Below are 14,598 nucleotides of genomic sequence, written 5' to 3'. Positions count from 1 at the left end.
AAGCAGCAGGCGATGAAGCTCCATTTAAAGGCAACAATAAGACAAACTAAACACCGCTTTTCTCTTTGTGTATTTAATAGCGGAAACGATAGCGAGGGGCGGGGGGCGTTGCCACTTTATTTTGAGGGACCGTACTTATTGGCGCATCGCGGCCACCGTAGGCGCGTTAGGCAATTCGTCATGTGACGAAAAAGATGTCAACAACCGGGTAGACGTTTGCTGTTCCTCTCTCACACACACACACACACACACACACACAACAATGGACCCGCTTTAGCACTTCCTCCTCGAAGAAAACACTTTATGTCAGAGGGTCTACTTTTCGTCCGCCACTGCGCAGGTGCGTCGTTTTCCTTTAACCTTTCATCTTCTCCCGACAGGAAGTCGGTGAGCTGGTCTATGAAGAGATGTCGCGCACTCATGATGTGTTGATGTGTTGTTGTTGTTGTTGTTGTTGTTGTTGTTGTTGTTGTTGTGTGTTTTCAGGATGGCAGCTCCTCACGGCGGCCAGTCCTCCCTCGTGCACGGCTTGGCCACACTGCTCAGAAACGACGGTACGTCACGTAGATGGGTTCACAGTCCGCGAGGGTGACGTCACCCTGACGTCATTCAACCGAAACGACAGCGGGTGTACTCACTCCGTGTGTGTGTGTGTGTGTAATTAATGCGTGAAGGAAATTAGTTCCCATTGGTTTGATATCATTAACTTGTTTGCCAACCTTGTGGTAACTCACAGGTATTTTGCATCTCATAATATTTGTTATTACACTATTTATCTAGATTATTGTTTATGCAAAACACACACACACACACACATACACACACATACACACACACTGTCCACTGTGCCTGCAGTTAAACGACTCTCCTCTCCCGAACCTCCAGGCGACTTGGTGCTGGACGGCACCAGCACGCTGACCTTGCCGGCGGCCATCTTGCAGCAGCTCACCCGGCTGTTTGAACAGTACTTGCTGTCCAGGAGCCGGCAGCACGGCTTCCTCGCGTTGCCCTCCCACCCTGCCGACACCGCTTCCCTGCTACAGCTGCAGTTCCTGTTTGACGTCCTGCAGAAGACCATCTCCCTCAAGGTGAGTGGACATTTGTATATTTATTTATTTCCCTGTCGCCCTGCTGGAGTTTTCATCTCGGGACGTGTCTTGATCGTTGAACGCAGCTCACCAACCCGCCAGAGACGAGACTTCACTCCGTGGTGAAAATCTTCCCGTTCAAGACTTTAAAATATTTGGAGGTAGAGTACGAACCACGGCAATTCCTTCAGTGTCTTTCTATTTCCTTCCACCTCGTAACCTCTCCTGAAAAAACACGATATATTTGATGTCTCTCTTCCACGCCAGCTGAAGCGAGTCCCTCCACACTGTCTCGAAGGACTCCGAGGAGTTTACTCCCAGCTGGAGGTCTTCACATGTTCAAAGAGCCTCAACTCCCTGGAGGTACTGTCTCAGTATATTCATCAGCAAGTGTGACAAGTGTGTGTATTCATCCCATGTCTGGCCATTAAAAAAAGTCCAAATGATACATGTGTGTGTGTCTCAGGAGCTACTTTCTCTGTGCGGAGGTGACCTGAGCTCCGCGCTGCCTTGGCTGGAACTGCACACGCTCAACTTCAGCTACAACTCCATTGTTTGCCTCGACCAATCACTGGTGAGACGAATGCACGCGGATGCATCGTTTACGGGACTCATCAGCTGACCTCCGCCTGACCTCCGCCGTCTCTTTTTCTTTCTCAGAGTTTACTGAACGTCCTGAGGTCCCTCGATTTAAGCCACAACAAGATTCAGGAGTGCGCTGAATTTCTCAAGGTTTTCTATTTAGTTTGATTCTAATTCAACTTTAATCGATATTCGCCGCGTGTGTGTGTGTGTGTGTGTGTGTGTGTGTGTGTGTGTGTGTGTGCGACGACGACGACGTCTTGTTTGGCTCCCGGCGATAATCTCATTTCTTTTTTTTTTCTCAGCCCTTGAGTGAGCTGGAACACTTGAACCTGGCCTACAACTGCCTGCAGAGGGCGCCGGCGCTGGGCCCGAGTGCCAGGAACAAACTCCTCTCGCTCATCCTCAGGAACAACGAACTGGAGACCATTAACGGTAAAGTCGGACAATTTTAAGTAAATCGCACACCTGAGCATGCATGTTTCTGTGAAGCCGCTGCATACTTACACGGCTGGTTCCCGTGTCGACAGGTGTGGAGCAGTTGTCCTCGCTCCAGCACTTGGACCTGGCCTACAACCTGCTGTTGGAGCACTCCCAGCTGGCTCCCCTCTCCATGCTGCACTGCCTCAACACAGTATGTAAACAAATCCGCGCATCCATTTTCATCCCGTTCAGTTTGTGTTATTTAATGTGTCTTCTTTCAGCTTAACCTGGAGGGCAACCCGCTGTACTTCCAGAAGACCCACCGAACCGGCACCGTCCGACACCTCTCCCCGAAGGCAGCGAACCTCCGAGTGAGTCTCCACATTTATACCATTTTCTTCAAACTGGAAGAATGCTGAAGCACCAACAATGAGAGTTATAAGAGCGGTTGCTTTCGCGATTAATCGATTAATGTCTGGTCTATATAATGTCTACAGCAGTTTCCTCTTTTGTCGTTTCTTTACAGCTCAAACTTGACGGTTCCTCGCTGTCCTCGTATGAGTTATCAGTAAGTTTTCTCAATTAATTTAATCTGCATTTGCCGCGGAAGCAGATATCTCTGTGTGTAAACCGTGTGACCTAAATCATCTCTTCTGCAGGTTCTGCCCAAACCAGGCCGGCTGGTCGTCCAGCTGCAGCCCGAACCTCCGGTCGCCATGCCGACGGAACGGAGTAACCAGGAAGTGTCGAGCGGCGCCGGGGAGCTGAGTGACAGCGTGTCAGTCGGAGAAGTCTCACGCATTCGGAAGAAGAAATCCAAGGTGAAGTATTTTTTTTTTAAATGGTCGTGTGTCCACCTACTCTCTGAAAAGCCACTTCATTCTTATTCTTCGCTGGTGTATCTAGACACATTCATTTTGTGTTTTAGGGTAAGGTGAGAGTGCGGAGGGCCAGCATATCCGAGCCCAGTGACACAGACTACGAGCCCAGGCTGCGGTCCTCCTCACAGAGTGGGTTTTCAATGCATGTCCACCCAAATATCTATTGTTTTATCCCTGTTTTCCACTGTTTTCTAGCTGCATGTGATGTTGGGGATCAAGATTTAAAGCCTATTCAGCTATGACATAGATATGTAACGTGTTGTTCCTCCGCTAGGCATTGTCCTCCCCCACCAGAAGGAGATTGAGCGCATGTCCAGCTTCAGAGACCAGCTGGGAGAGGATTGGCTGAGGTACCAACATCATCTCGATGGCTCTTCCCCCTCCATCATCGTCACGAACCAGCCCCCTCTTCAAGCTCAACCCCTCCACAACGGCTTCGACGCCACCGCACGTCTGTCCACCAGCCCCGGGCGTCAGCCGTCTCCGCCGCCCCCGGGTGTCCCGGAGGTCCCGGAGGTCCCGGAGGTCCCGGAGGTCCTCCCTCCGCCGCCGCCGCTCTCATCTGAGCCCAGATGGGAGACGTTGGCGGATGCGGACCAGGAGACGGAGTCTACGCCGCCCGGGCAGAGCTCACGGTCCACCATGGAGGACGGCCTGGTGGCGAGCCAGGGAGTGGTGAGCTCACCCGGGCCCAGTCCAGAGTCCCAAAGGTCGGCTGGAGGAGAGAGCAGAGACACCAAGGAGGAAGAGGAAGACGAGGAGGAGGAGGATCTCGGCGGTAGGGTGGTTAACAACCTGTATAATGACGACACAGAGACACAGAAAGGATCTTACGGTTCTCCTCTCTTTTTGTTGTTGTTAGTGGACCTGTGTCACCCGCTGCTTGTGGGTGTCTTATCTGACAAAGAGGAAGAAGATGTGGAGGGACCGGGCGAGAGGAGTGAGGTGTTCCTGCGCATCAAACCGGGCCTGGTGCTGGAGGTGGACATGCAGCGCGGCCGGGAGAGATGCCGCCTGGAGCTCGGCAGCCTGGCTCGGGTGGAGAGCACGGAGGCGGCCTGGACCCGAGGGGTGAGCGGAGGACGGGAGGGTCGGCGAGCTTCTGCAGTGTGGATCGCACGTTAAACGTTGTTTATTGTGATATTGATTTCAACCATGTTTGATTTTTCTCTCTCTCTCTCGCAGGAGAGGGAGGAGATGCTTCCAGCTGTGGAGCTCCAGTTCGACTACATCAGCAGGGAGAAGAGGAGGAGGCTCTACGTCCTGCTTGACGACGACCCGCAACAGGCACTGCAGGTCAACGAGTCCTTCTTCTTTTAGCGAGTCCTTTCCCGAGATGACTAGTATCTTGTCAGATGACACACAAGTCCACTCTCCTGCTAAACAAAGTACACGGAGGTGAAGCCAAGCACCTAAAGGAGAGAACACCCACTGCGTCCCGTACGAGTCTGATCATGCTCACAGTTTGCATCTTTACTCAAGCCTGGTTATCCTTTTGTTTTATTAGTTTTCAAACGTGACGTCAGCACCGAGCAGCACACTCTGTACCATACGTGTGTCTTCACAGATTGTGTGTTGCACAATCTGTGAGGACACACTTTTACCACAGAGAGCCGATACAGAGACTTGAATTAATGTTTTATGAGCAGACGCATGGCTCAAGTGAGGTGCATAACACCCCCGACGCTCTTTTTAAAGTTAACCGTTGCTGCTCTTTGTGGCCGGCAGTTCCAGACATGATTTTACTCCACGGAGCTCCGACAGTTTCTGTTTTTTAAGCTCCGAAGTTTTATGGAAATAGCTTTTTATGCATTTTATGGGCAAAATCTAAATTTGCTGGTTCAGCAATCAAGCGTTTACGTGACTTGTTGTTCCCGCTGACTAGGCTCTGACCGACGTGTTGACTCACGTGGCGGAGGAAAACCAGCGGCGCGACGCTGAGCTCCGCCCCCGCTGCGTTCGCCTGCAGTGCCTTCGCTGCAGGTCAGAGTTCACGCTGAAGGGAGGCGGCCGCGAGGAGGAGGGGGAGGAGGAGGAGGAGGAGGAGGAGGAGGAGGGGGCTGCCTGGCGACCAGAAGGTGTGGGAGAACGGGGTGAGGAGGAGCTGACGGGGTATCACGTCGACACCAAAGGTGAGAGGGATGAGGGACTTTGGTTTCACTTTTAAATTTTGTTCAGCTCATTTAAAAATGTTCAAAACGCTGCCTGCAATTCTTTTATTTATTTATTTTAGTCGCGCCTATTGATCAGCAGAAAAATGCCTTTGGCAAGCTGTCAGAGGCATTTGCAAAGTTTACACGGGCGGAGGAACAAATCAACAAACCGCAAGACGGCTCAAATAGAATCTGTGAAGAAGAAAAAAAAGAAAAGTAAAGCACTGTAAAAAAACAAATATTTGACGAATGAATGCCCTCAAAGCACAGCGTGCCCAAGGAACTCTCAGGTCACGCGTCGCACCTGGAGCGCTGTCACGTGGTGACGTCAAAGCCCCATTGGTCCGTCTGCGTTCCCAAAAACAAACCCAGTGGCTTCAGACGGCCCCGAGCGAAGTCATCTCTCCTCTTTCATTGACTTGCCACCTCCTCTGTAGTTAGCAGCGTATAGATAACAACCCTTTGCTCCCAGCGCGTCAACCAAAGCCAACATTAAGACCTGCTCCAGCATGCACGAAGGCTTTGTTCGGCAGATGTTTGCTCCTTTTGTTAGTTCTTTTTTTTTTCCTCCATTTGCACGCGTCTGTACTTAGGCTGTGTTTGCTTGTGGGTAACAGTGACACATGCCCTGCAGATACAAAAAAACTGTTTCTCTCCCTCCATGTGAAACTGGTTAGGAAGGAAGGCGTGCAGGCTTCCTGTGGACACAGATGACATTTTTAAAAACGCAACTTTATTTGTATTGTTCAGTTTACTTTTCACACAGCTGGTCCACCGGCCTCCTATTGTGAGAATTTAGTGTTTTCATAGATTTACCTCATACAACTCCCTTTTTAAAACTATGAGTTTAAAAAATCATCAACATACCACACCATTACATCGCATTAACCGATTAAGGCCACAAGGGGGAGCACCTCTTATTCGTTGTAAGCAGGTCGAGATGTTTTAACCAACCCCAGTATTAAGCTTTTTTTTTTTTTTTTTTGGCAATAACTTCCTGTTTTGTTCTTGCTCCAGGAGACAGTCACATTTGTCCAGAATGTGGTAGCGATCACGTGGTCCAGCTGGCCGGCCATCCGACTCCCTACTCCAGTACGCCCATCCAGGACTCGCCCGCGCTGGAGAGCGACCGTCTCGACGGGAACCCGAGCCCTCGCCATGCCAACGAGGTCTGGTTTTTCTTTTTCGCCTGTAATATAATGATTAACGATATAATATCTCATCATTCCTATGCGTCATCTTTTATCACAGCACGGCCAGAACTCAGGCGGCGGTATTCGCAGCAGTCCTGTCCTCGAAGCAGAAGAGCCCACCTTCCTCACTGCTCGGGGAAGCTCCTTCTTCACCGGGGATGACCGGGGCGACGCCTCCAGTCTCTCCCACGGCGCAGAGCACCACGGTAAAGAGGAGCTGGTTGGGAGCTACCGCTACACCGCTACGGGTACTCCACCGGAGGTCCGAGCCCCACCTGCAGGAAGGTCCGCCCCGAACGGTGGGTTTTAACCTCAGAAATAGGCCGTTCATCTGGGTCGTATTTATTATTATTATCGAGAATCGACACAACACCTTTTCGGTTGCGTCGGTGGATTTAAACCAAGCACCTTATTACTGCGGTGAGCCGGTGGAACCAGCTGGGCTGCTCTTCACTCTTAATCCTCAACATTAAAACTAGGATAACTTGAAGTAGTACAAAGAGGGTTTGAAACCACTGCCATCGAAAGAGTCCTCACAGATGGATGAGAGCCCGGTCAATATATGGGATATGTAAGCGAGAGGGTGTTGTATGCATACAGAAGGCAACAGTACGTACAGAAAATCCTCTTTTTGTTTTAAAAGCTTGAACAAACCCGAAACCGCTTTACTGGATTCCTCCTCAAACGGACAATACTTTGACATCCAGAATAACACCGTGATGTTGGCAGGACTGCTGCTTGGAGGAAAGCCCGAACAGCAGGGAAAACATATATAAATTATGCTTTTATCACCGCCGAACAGTTTTACATCGGCTCCATTGCCGTTTCCCTAAAGATGTATTTAAGCCTTCTGTTGGCCAATGCTGCAGTAAAAGTCTGTGCACGGTTTCATAACGGCCAAGAAGCATGCGAGTCTGACAGGAACGTCACTTTTAATGCGAGATATAAGGGAGGAAATAAAGTAATTCTTTTAATAACGATGGACGTTGGCTTTTAACCGCTCGCCGTCGTGTTCGACCCGACGGCTCACAAAGTGTTTCATGTGTCTACAGATGATTTGGACCTGCTGTCGGAGGACTACGAGGCGGTGGACCATCGGCTGCAGCTCTTCCTGGATGTGGAGGTCTTCGAGGAGGAGGAGGAGGAGCTTCACTCTTTCCTCAAGGTGTGTACGAGTGAGGCAATCACAGGTAGCATAAGTTTTATTTATATATTCTTAACAGCATTGTAGACTGAGCATTAGAAATAAGAGATGAGCCTGTTTATATTTATTTATTCATCCTGTTTTCTTTCAGGCTAGCTGTTTCCCCCCGTTTCCAGTCTTTGTGCTAAGCTAACTAGCTGTTGGCTGTGCATTTAAGTCTCCCATCTAACTCTTTGTTAAGCTTCAGTGATTTATTCATTAAGTGTGACACTTTAAAAACTGTCGCTGGGTGTGGTTGGAGCAGGTTTGACTGACTGGCAACATAAACCACCTCGTTACCGTCCTCGACTCTGATTGGCGCGTGGGGTCATGTGACCATTGCTCTCAATACGAAGCAGATTGCAGCAAAGTGGGCTTTTTAAACATCTTCACTGGAGCGAACGTATTATTATTATTATTATTATTATTATTATTATTATATAACGGTATTATTGGTTGCAGTTATTGTTGCTTTTATGGAGGCGTTTCTTTAATAAAAAGCCCTCTCGCGTATCTCACTGATGGCCAAAAGGATTCCAGATGAATGGGTGGTGACAGTTTCAAGACCTGCAACACTTTAGCTGCAGTTTCATCGCAAAGATGGAGGTCCCGCTCCATTCATCTCAGTTGTGTGTTGTTTATCCACTTGTGCTTTTACTTCTTGTGTTGTTTTAAAAGAGAGACATGAAGCAAGATTTCTTTAATCCACCACAGAGCTTGTGAAAGACGATCGTTTTGGTATATTTTACAGACGAGAATTACTCGCCTGCTTTTTACATCATGTTTCTCCTCCTTCTCTGTGTGTGTGTGTGTGTGTGTGTGTGTGTGTGTGTGTGTGTGTGTCTTTTCAGATGTCGGCTGTCAAATTTGGGGAGCCGGGGCAGGTCCCCTCTCTGTTGGTGGTGTCGAACCAGCGGATCTATTTCTTGGAAATGACGTCAGAAATCCAGTGAGTGGAGCGCTTGTGTTTTTGGGGGATTAATTAATGCGTGACGCTTAAATCAGACTAAAGATATCGTGGGCCGGCGTGTAATTCCACACCCTGGATTACATTGCATAACCTGCACAGGTTTCTGGGTCACATCTTGAGAACACATTGACCTCTCAGTGTCTGCAGACCGTGGAGTTTTTTTTTTTTTTTTTTTTTTTACTCCGTCACGCGAAGGAAACACTTTCTTTTTTTTTTCTCTCCTCCAAACAAGAAGTCCACGCTGCTGGAGAGTTGCAGTGATTTCTCTGAGCATAGGAAGGGACTTCTCGTGTGCAAGAAGCCAAACAATTATTTAAACATTTTAATAAATTGACTTTGGCTTCGACAAACTTGTTAAAGTGCCGTTCTGGCAGTCACACCTCCCTCAAGTGTCAGATCATTAATCCATCTCACCCCGGCGACGCTACGCTCTGCTGATGCCTAACGTCGTTTCCTCCCAGCAGAGGCCAGCTCTCCGATTGGCTGCAGACGCGGGACAGCCACCCAATCATGGAGCTCAGCTACCTGGAAGTGGGACTGGCCTCCCAGAGCATCCACATGGAGTTTGGGGGAGTGGCCTACACCCTCCTCGTGAGGGACAGTCTACGCTGCAAGCGCTTCTTTGGCTTCTTGACAGGTAAAAAGGGAAAAACTCTGGCAACACACACACACACACACACACACACACACACACACGCTGTTGGGTTCACACAGACCTAGCACATCCTGCCCAGACCAACGTAGGAGGACCAGCAGCTGAGAGGAAAACCTTTTATTAGACGCGGGGGGGCTCGGGCCTGGAATGTCTCGAAAAAATATGGAAAAATTAATTTGGACAAACTCCAGCCATTAGAAACGCGGTGCAGAACACGACTTGTGGGGAAAGCTCCTGTTTCATATTACCAATTTTCAGGGGACACGATACTCAACACACACACACACACACACACACACACACACACACACACACACACACGTCAAATGCAGCTAACAGACATGCTGATTAGGAGAGCACTTTTTCCACAACTCTGGGGCCTCCAGCTGCTGTCTGAGGCCGTCTCTGTCCAGCTTTCACTCAAACACAATCAAGCAAGAAGACTTTTGGAAGTACATGAACAGTGTTGAGCATCTCGTGCATCTTTTTTTTATTTTTTTTAAGTGCATTTCTTTCTTGATTTGACTTGGTAGAGGGCAGCATAACAATACCCCAGGAACGCGTAGTCACATTGGATCCTCTGTCCGGGTGACATCTTCGATGCGTTCCCCCACTTCTCCTCCACATGCTTTTTCTCTTATCTCTCTCTCTCTCTTTCACTCTTTTCTCTGGCGTTCGCCTCCGTCCTCTTGAGAGCGTTTTTTCCTCTTCTGCCTAAATTCATAAACAGCTCATTTAGTGCATTGTGTTCTTCCCGGCTACCAAAATGATTCCAGATTTGCTTTTTTCAGCGAGACTTCAGGCGAGCGAAGCGCACGAACGATGGTTTTTGCTTTCAGGTGGATCCCCCCCCCCCAAAAAAAATGGACAACTTACTGCGCCAAATACCTTCACATGAAGGTCCTGGAACTCAAAGATAACCAAGTAGTTATAACGACAAAGCTCTCTTTTCCAAGTTCCAAAAACAGCTGTAATATTCTGACGGAGAAAGTGTAACAAGCCCCGTCTATCGTCCAAGCTGGCTCCCATCATGTGGACGGGGATGAAAACCACAACTGGAATGGCGGAGAGAGAGAGAGGAAGAGAGGAAGAGAGGATGTGGTTATAACTGTTTGGAGCTGAATCTGACACCGCTTCATTGAAACATGAGAGATAACACGAGGCCTCTGGAGTCTGCAGCCAAAAGAAAAGAGTCGGGAGAGTGTGTGAGAGTTTTACTCCAACTGAGTTCGATGGGACTTGGCGAGAGCAACGTGGTCGTGGAAGCCGTGGGTTTTTTTTTATTTTCTCGGGCGCCGCGATGTCACGCGGGACGCCTCGATTTGTGGTGGAGGCAGCCAGCGAGTCTGGGGCCTGAAACGAGAGGAGGAGGAGGACGACGATGCAGCAGCAGCAGCAGCAGCAGCAGCAGCGCTGACGAAGACCAGAGCGACAACCCCAAGTCCGCAGACTCGGTTCCCGTCGCCTCCGCTTACTCGTCCTTAACCGCTCGCGCGGTTTCTCCTCGCCGTCCGATGAGAGCATCCGAGACGTGACACCGGGCGAGTTCTTTAAACGTGGGAGGGGCGTCGACGAGGCTTTGGGGTTTGTTTTGTCTTCTAGTCTGGTTTGATCTATTCAGACTTCAGACATCCTCTCCTCCCCTGTGTCGGCGTCACACTCGATGACACGCCACACAATCGGTGAATGCGAGCGTGACCCCCCCCCCCCCCCGAACTCTCTGGAGGGCTGACATCTTACACCGGAGTCACAATAGAAGAAGAAGAAGAAGAAGAAGGCTCAGATGGAGTTTGGCTTTTGTGTTTTTCTAGTCTATGGATATTTTTGGGTGTGACACCTCTCAAATCCAAGAAGGACTAATGTTCCCTCACTCCTCCCATCTGTTTCCTTGTTCTCTCTTGTCTTGTTTGCTTTAGTTTCTTAAATTACTATTAAAGTATATATAGTTATGACTTCACAGACAATTTGATGTGATATAAATATTTATATATATAGTATTTCTGTGTCATTTCCTCAGGGATCGTGCGTGAGATGGCCCACAAGTCCGACAGCAAGCTGAAGTCTATCTCCACCACCAGGCTGAGCCCTCAGCACCATCTCTGGTACGCTCCAGATGCAGCGAGAACGTGGCCGACCATCTTTCTTTTATTCTTTTTTGTTGTTGTTTGTTTTCGATGTGGTCTGAATCGTGTTTCGCACACTTTGCGTGTGGTTGGGAGGTGCGAGTTAAAGGGAGTTGTAGCGCGGCGCGGAGCCGGCACATCTTTAGTTGATTACAATCAGCTCCATTTTGTAGGACCGCGCCGCTAAATGAACTGTTAAACCGCATCTTAACTTGTAACACGTGTGGCGTCGTTCTCGATCACCTCCATTTGTCTGTTTCTTGGAATGTGGTTCTCTTATTGAAACTGTTATTTCAGAGAAGAATGTGGTTTCTGGTGTAGTTTGTATTTCAATTATACAACGTGAATTTAATATGACCTGGAGCACAGCTGCTCTTTTATTAGTCACATGTGCCGGCGTAGAAGACAACCTGGCAAACGGGCTTTATTATCATTATCATTAACAGCTAATTTCCTTTTAGCTTGGATTATGACATAAACAATAGAGCGTCACGTTGCGGGCGACGCATACCGAGACCACATCTCTAAACGTGCCGTTAGTCCTCAGGCAACAGACTCAACGGCTCAGAAGTCAAATCTGTGTTTTCACAATCCGATCTCCGTCAGATATGATTACTCAGTCAATTATCCCTGAAGTTCACGCCACCACGTGATGTAGAAGTGCCTCCGTTTGACTCCACGGTGCATGTGCATGTGATTGTTGATGTCTTTTTGATCCGCCAGGCCCCTCGTGTGCGAAGACATCCAGGCCGACGTGGAGGACGGCCAGCTGCAGTTCTTCTACATTCTGGCTTTCGTTCTGCAAGGTGACGAATCCGGACATCGTGATCTTTATCGTTAGCATCCTCTTCGCCAAAATATCTCTCCGTCATCAGCCGAAGGTTCTGCTCGCAGCCGCATTCCTCCACCTCGAGTTTTCTACACGTACGAGAAATATAAGACTTCAAGAATCAACACGTCGGGAGAGGCGAATTCTGGAGGTTGAAGAAAATCAGTGCTGTTCATGCTAATGACTTTTATAGCGGTGCAGCTACAGTTTCACTTGTATTTCAGTCATTTGGCTCACAGAATAAGCTAGATCATAGCTTCTGGAAGAAAGTACACAAATTATGGGAAATATAAATATGCTAAATGGTATAAATAATAACAGAAAGGGGATTAAACCAGAGAGGATGTGATTTGTGGTTGGCGTTAACAACTGTAACATAAATCTGTTGTTGGGACTGAACCGAGTGACGGGCGTGCACGTGCACGTGCACATGCACATGCTCGCTGTCTGCTTTCAGCGGACGCGTTTTAAGGCCGTGCACAGCCGAGGAATTTCAAGCGCTGTAATTTTTCACATGCCCAGATCTGCCTAACCCCCCCTTCATGCTTGCTCTGAAATCCAACACTCAAAGTGATCTTTGCTGAGCGTCCCGTGTCCGTGATTCATGGCTGTTTACCTAATCGTACTAAATCAGAAGCCTAAATCAACACGTCTTTGTGTTTCATCCAAACCATTTAATGCTCGAGGGCAAAGTTCAGACGTTAAGAGAACCTTTCCTCCTCTCAGAGGACGTCTGGATGCCGCTGACGGTCCTGGCGACCCGGGAGACCCTGTACCTGCTGAGGGAGGACCACCAGTGGAGGAAGAGCTCCGGCGGCCCGACGGTGGAGGACAAGCCGGAGCCGAGCAGCGGCGGGGTGGACGTCTTAGAAACGCTCCCGATCAGCTGCGTCAGCGCCGTCCACCTGTGGCCTTCAGACCAGTGCAGGATGGACATCAAGCTCTACGATGAGGTCGGTATGCAGGTGTCTGGGGGGTGGGGGGGGACAGGATAAGATGCACAGTCTAGACTGTTTATTATCCACTTTCACGTTGTTGTTGTTGTTTTGCAGACGGTGAAGCAGGAGAGGACGTGGTGCGTGCGCTCCGAGAGCGCCGAGCTGCTCCAGGGTCTGCTGGCCTGGGTCAGAGCCCAGTGGGAGGCGATGTTCGGAGTGAAGCTGAACACAAAGCAGCACGAAGGAGGGAGGAGGGCATGAGGACCACTCCCGTGAGTTTTGTGTTTGTTTTTGAGTTTGTCTTTTGTTTCCTCTGCTCCCATTACGCACGTCGCTTTCATCGGCTCGGAGGCCAACATGATAATAAAAGACTGCGCTCGTTCATGCGGCACACGAGCGGCGCAGTGAAAGCACCGGTTGCATAATTCTTTATCCTCCAGGTTACCATCCCGCTGTTCTCCGGTTGAAACGGAGCGCGCCTTTCGTCCGTCCGTCCGTCCCCCCCCCCCCCCCCCCCCCCCTCCTCCTCGACCGCCTTAGGGTGCACACGCGTTGTGACATCACGCGCTCAACACGAGGCCCGGAGGTGCGTCTGAAGGGCCGAGGCTCAAGGCGGGTGTCATCGAGGGTCACCGCACTCCCCCAATTAGGGTCTCGTGATGCGTCTCGGGCACCGCGTGACCCAGAAAAGGACGCCCGAACTTTGTGAACTTGTTTGATGAACAGTTGCTGTTATATATATATATATATATATATATATATATATATATATTTTTTTTTTTTGTATTCGTTTGTAACCACGGTTTTGTTTTTGTTTTACTTTCTGATGTTTCAGCTAAATGCTGTTGTTCATATAAATGTGTACAAAAACCTCCTGCTGCAGTGTGCGTTATGTATTTAGCCCCCTGGGATTAATTTAGATTAACCACAACAAAAAAAAAAAAGAGAATTGTTTTTATTTTTATATAAACGCAGGGGAATAACGTGTATAAGTGAATATAAAAAGTAATGTGTTTGTTTGTGAGTTTATTGTGTGGTTTCCTCTTATTTATTTTTTATTTTTTTTAACAGCGCCAATAAAAGTCCACTTGAGCTTTACTGTCACAAAGAGTCCGACAATCATCCTGGAATTATTGACAACACAAATTAAACTCCCCCCCCCCCCCCTCCCCCCTTAAGCAAAGCTCTGTTTGAGTCCAGGCTCAGCTGTGTAAAGGTACCTTAACCAATTTAAAAGTGTAAATATTTCTTCAGCCACCGGTGATGCACATGTGCTGTGAGCTGGATCTCCCCCCCCCCCCCCCCCCCCCCGATCCCACACACACACACACACACACAAGAAAACTTGAGTGACTGGCGACTACTTACTTTCTTTGCGCCGCCTGGTTTTAATGTTCTTCACATTAATCTGGTCCCAACAGTAGAACAACAGAGCATTTAGCGGTTGAGCCTCTTTTCCACTTTCTTGTCCCCGCTGGAGAAGGTCAAAGGTCGCGGCTGGTGCGTGTGAGGATGCTTACTGCTAGAATCTCAAGAACCCAAAAGGTGGGGAGGTTGGGGGGGTAAATCCAAAAGGAATT

General features: G+C 49.0%; 1 protein-coding gene across 4 annotated transcripts; it reads left to right on the top strand.

Moving 5' to 3' along the window:
* Positions 1 to 177: 177 nt before the first annotated feature.
* stk11ip (serine/threonine kinase 11 interacting protein) lies at positions 178 to 13,529 on the top strand. 4 transcript variants are annotated; one of them, XM_034549760.1, is made up of 27 exons: positions 178 to 340; positions 487 to 554; positions 886 to 1,088; positions 1,175 to 1,249; positions 1,356 to 1,451; positions 1,555 to 1,662; positions 1,749 to 1,820; positions 1,976 to 2,105; positions 2,201 to 2,304; positions 2,375 to 2,464; positions 2,620 to 2,661; positions 2,753 to 2,914; positions 3,022 to 3,103; positions 3,249 to 3,752; positions 3,837 to 4,045; positions 4,160 to 4,270; positions 4,860 to 5,106; positions 6,145 to 6,296; positions 6,379 to 6,619; positions 7,373 to 7,485; positions 8,355 to 8,452; positions 8,938 to 9,110; positions 11,146 to 11,230; positions 11,975 to 12,057; positions 12,807 to 13,033; positions 13,133 to 13,290; positions 13,459 to 13,529. In XM_034549760.1, exons 2-26 carry the CDS (start codon positions 488 to 490, stop codon positions 13,277 to 13,279), a joined length of 3,621 nt encoding a protein of 1,206 aa, XP_034405651.1. In that variant the 5' UTR covers positions 178 to 340; position 487; the 3' UTR covers positions 13,280 to 13,290; positions 13,459 to 13,529. The 4 variants fall into 4 exon arrangements, 2 of the variants coding, with proteins under 2 accessions (XP_034405651.1, XP_034405642.1); XM_034549751.1 differs by having other exon boundaries at positions 8,935 to 9,110; XR_004611032.1 differs by lacking the exons at positions 12,807 to 13,033; positions 13,133 to 13,290; positions 13,459 to 13,529 and having other exon boundaries at positions 7,373 to 7,510.
* The last annotated feature ends 1,069 nt before the right edge of the window (positions 13,530 to 14,598 follow it).

Source organism: Cyclopterus lumpus, chromosome 2 (assembly GCF_009769545.1).
Source record: "Cyclopterus lumpus isolate fCycLum1 chromosome 2, fCycLum1.pri, whole genome shotgun sequence".
Lineage (NCBI taxonomy): Eukaryota > Metazoa > Chordata > Actinopteri > Perciformes > Cyclopteridae > Cyclopterus > Cyclopterus lumpus.
The sequence above is the reverse complement of the archived record's forward strand: the minus strand, read 5'-3'. Positions and strand labels throughout refer to the sequence as shown.

Bases quoted from the DNA above. Each gene is read 5' to 3' on its own strand.
- stk11ip (XM_034549751.1), top strand. From the start codon at position 488: ATGGCAGCTCCTCACGGCGGCCAGTCCTCCCTCGTGCACGGCTTGGCC. The intron at 2,915-3,021 runs GTGAAGTATTTT...TTTGTGTTTTAG, and splicing joins TTCGGAAGAAGAAATCCAAG to GGTAAGGTGAGAGTGCGGAG. The intron at 13,034-13,132 runs GTCGGTATGCAG...GTTGTTTTGCAG, and splicing joins ACATCAAGCTCTACGATGAG to ACGGTGAAGCAGGAGAGGAC.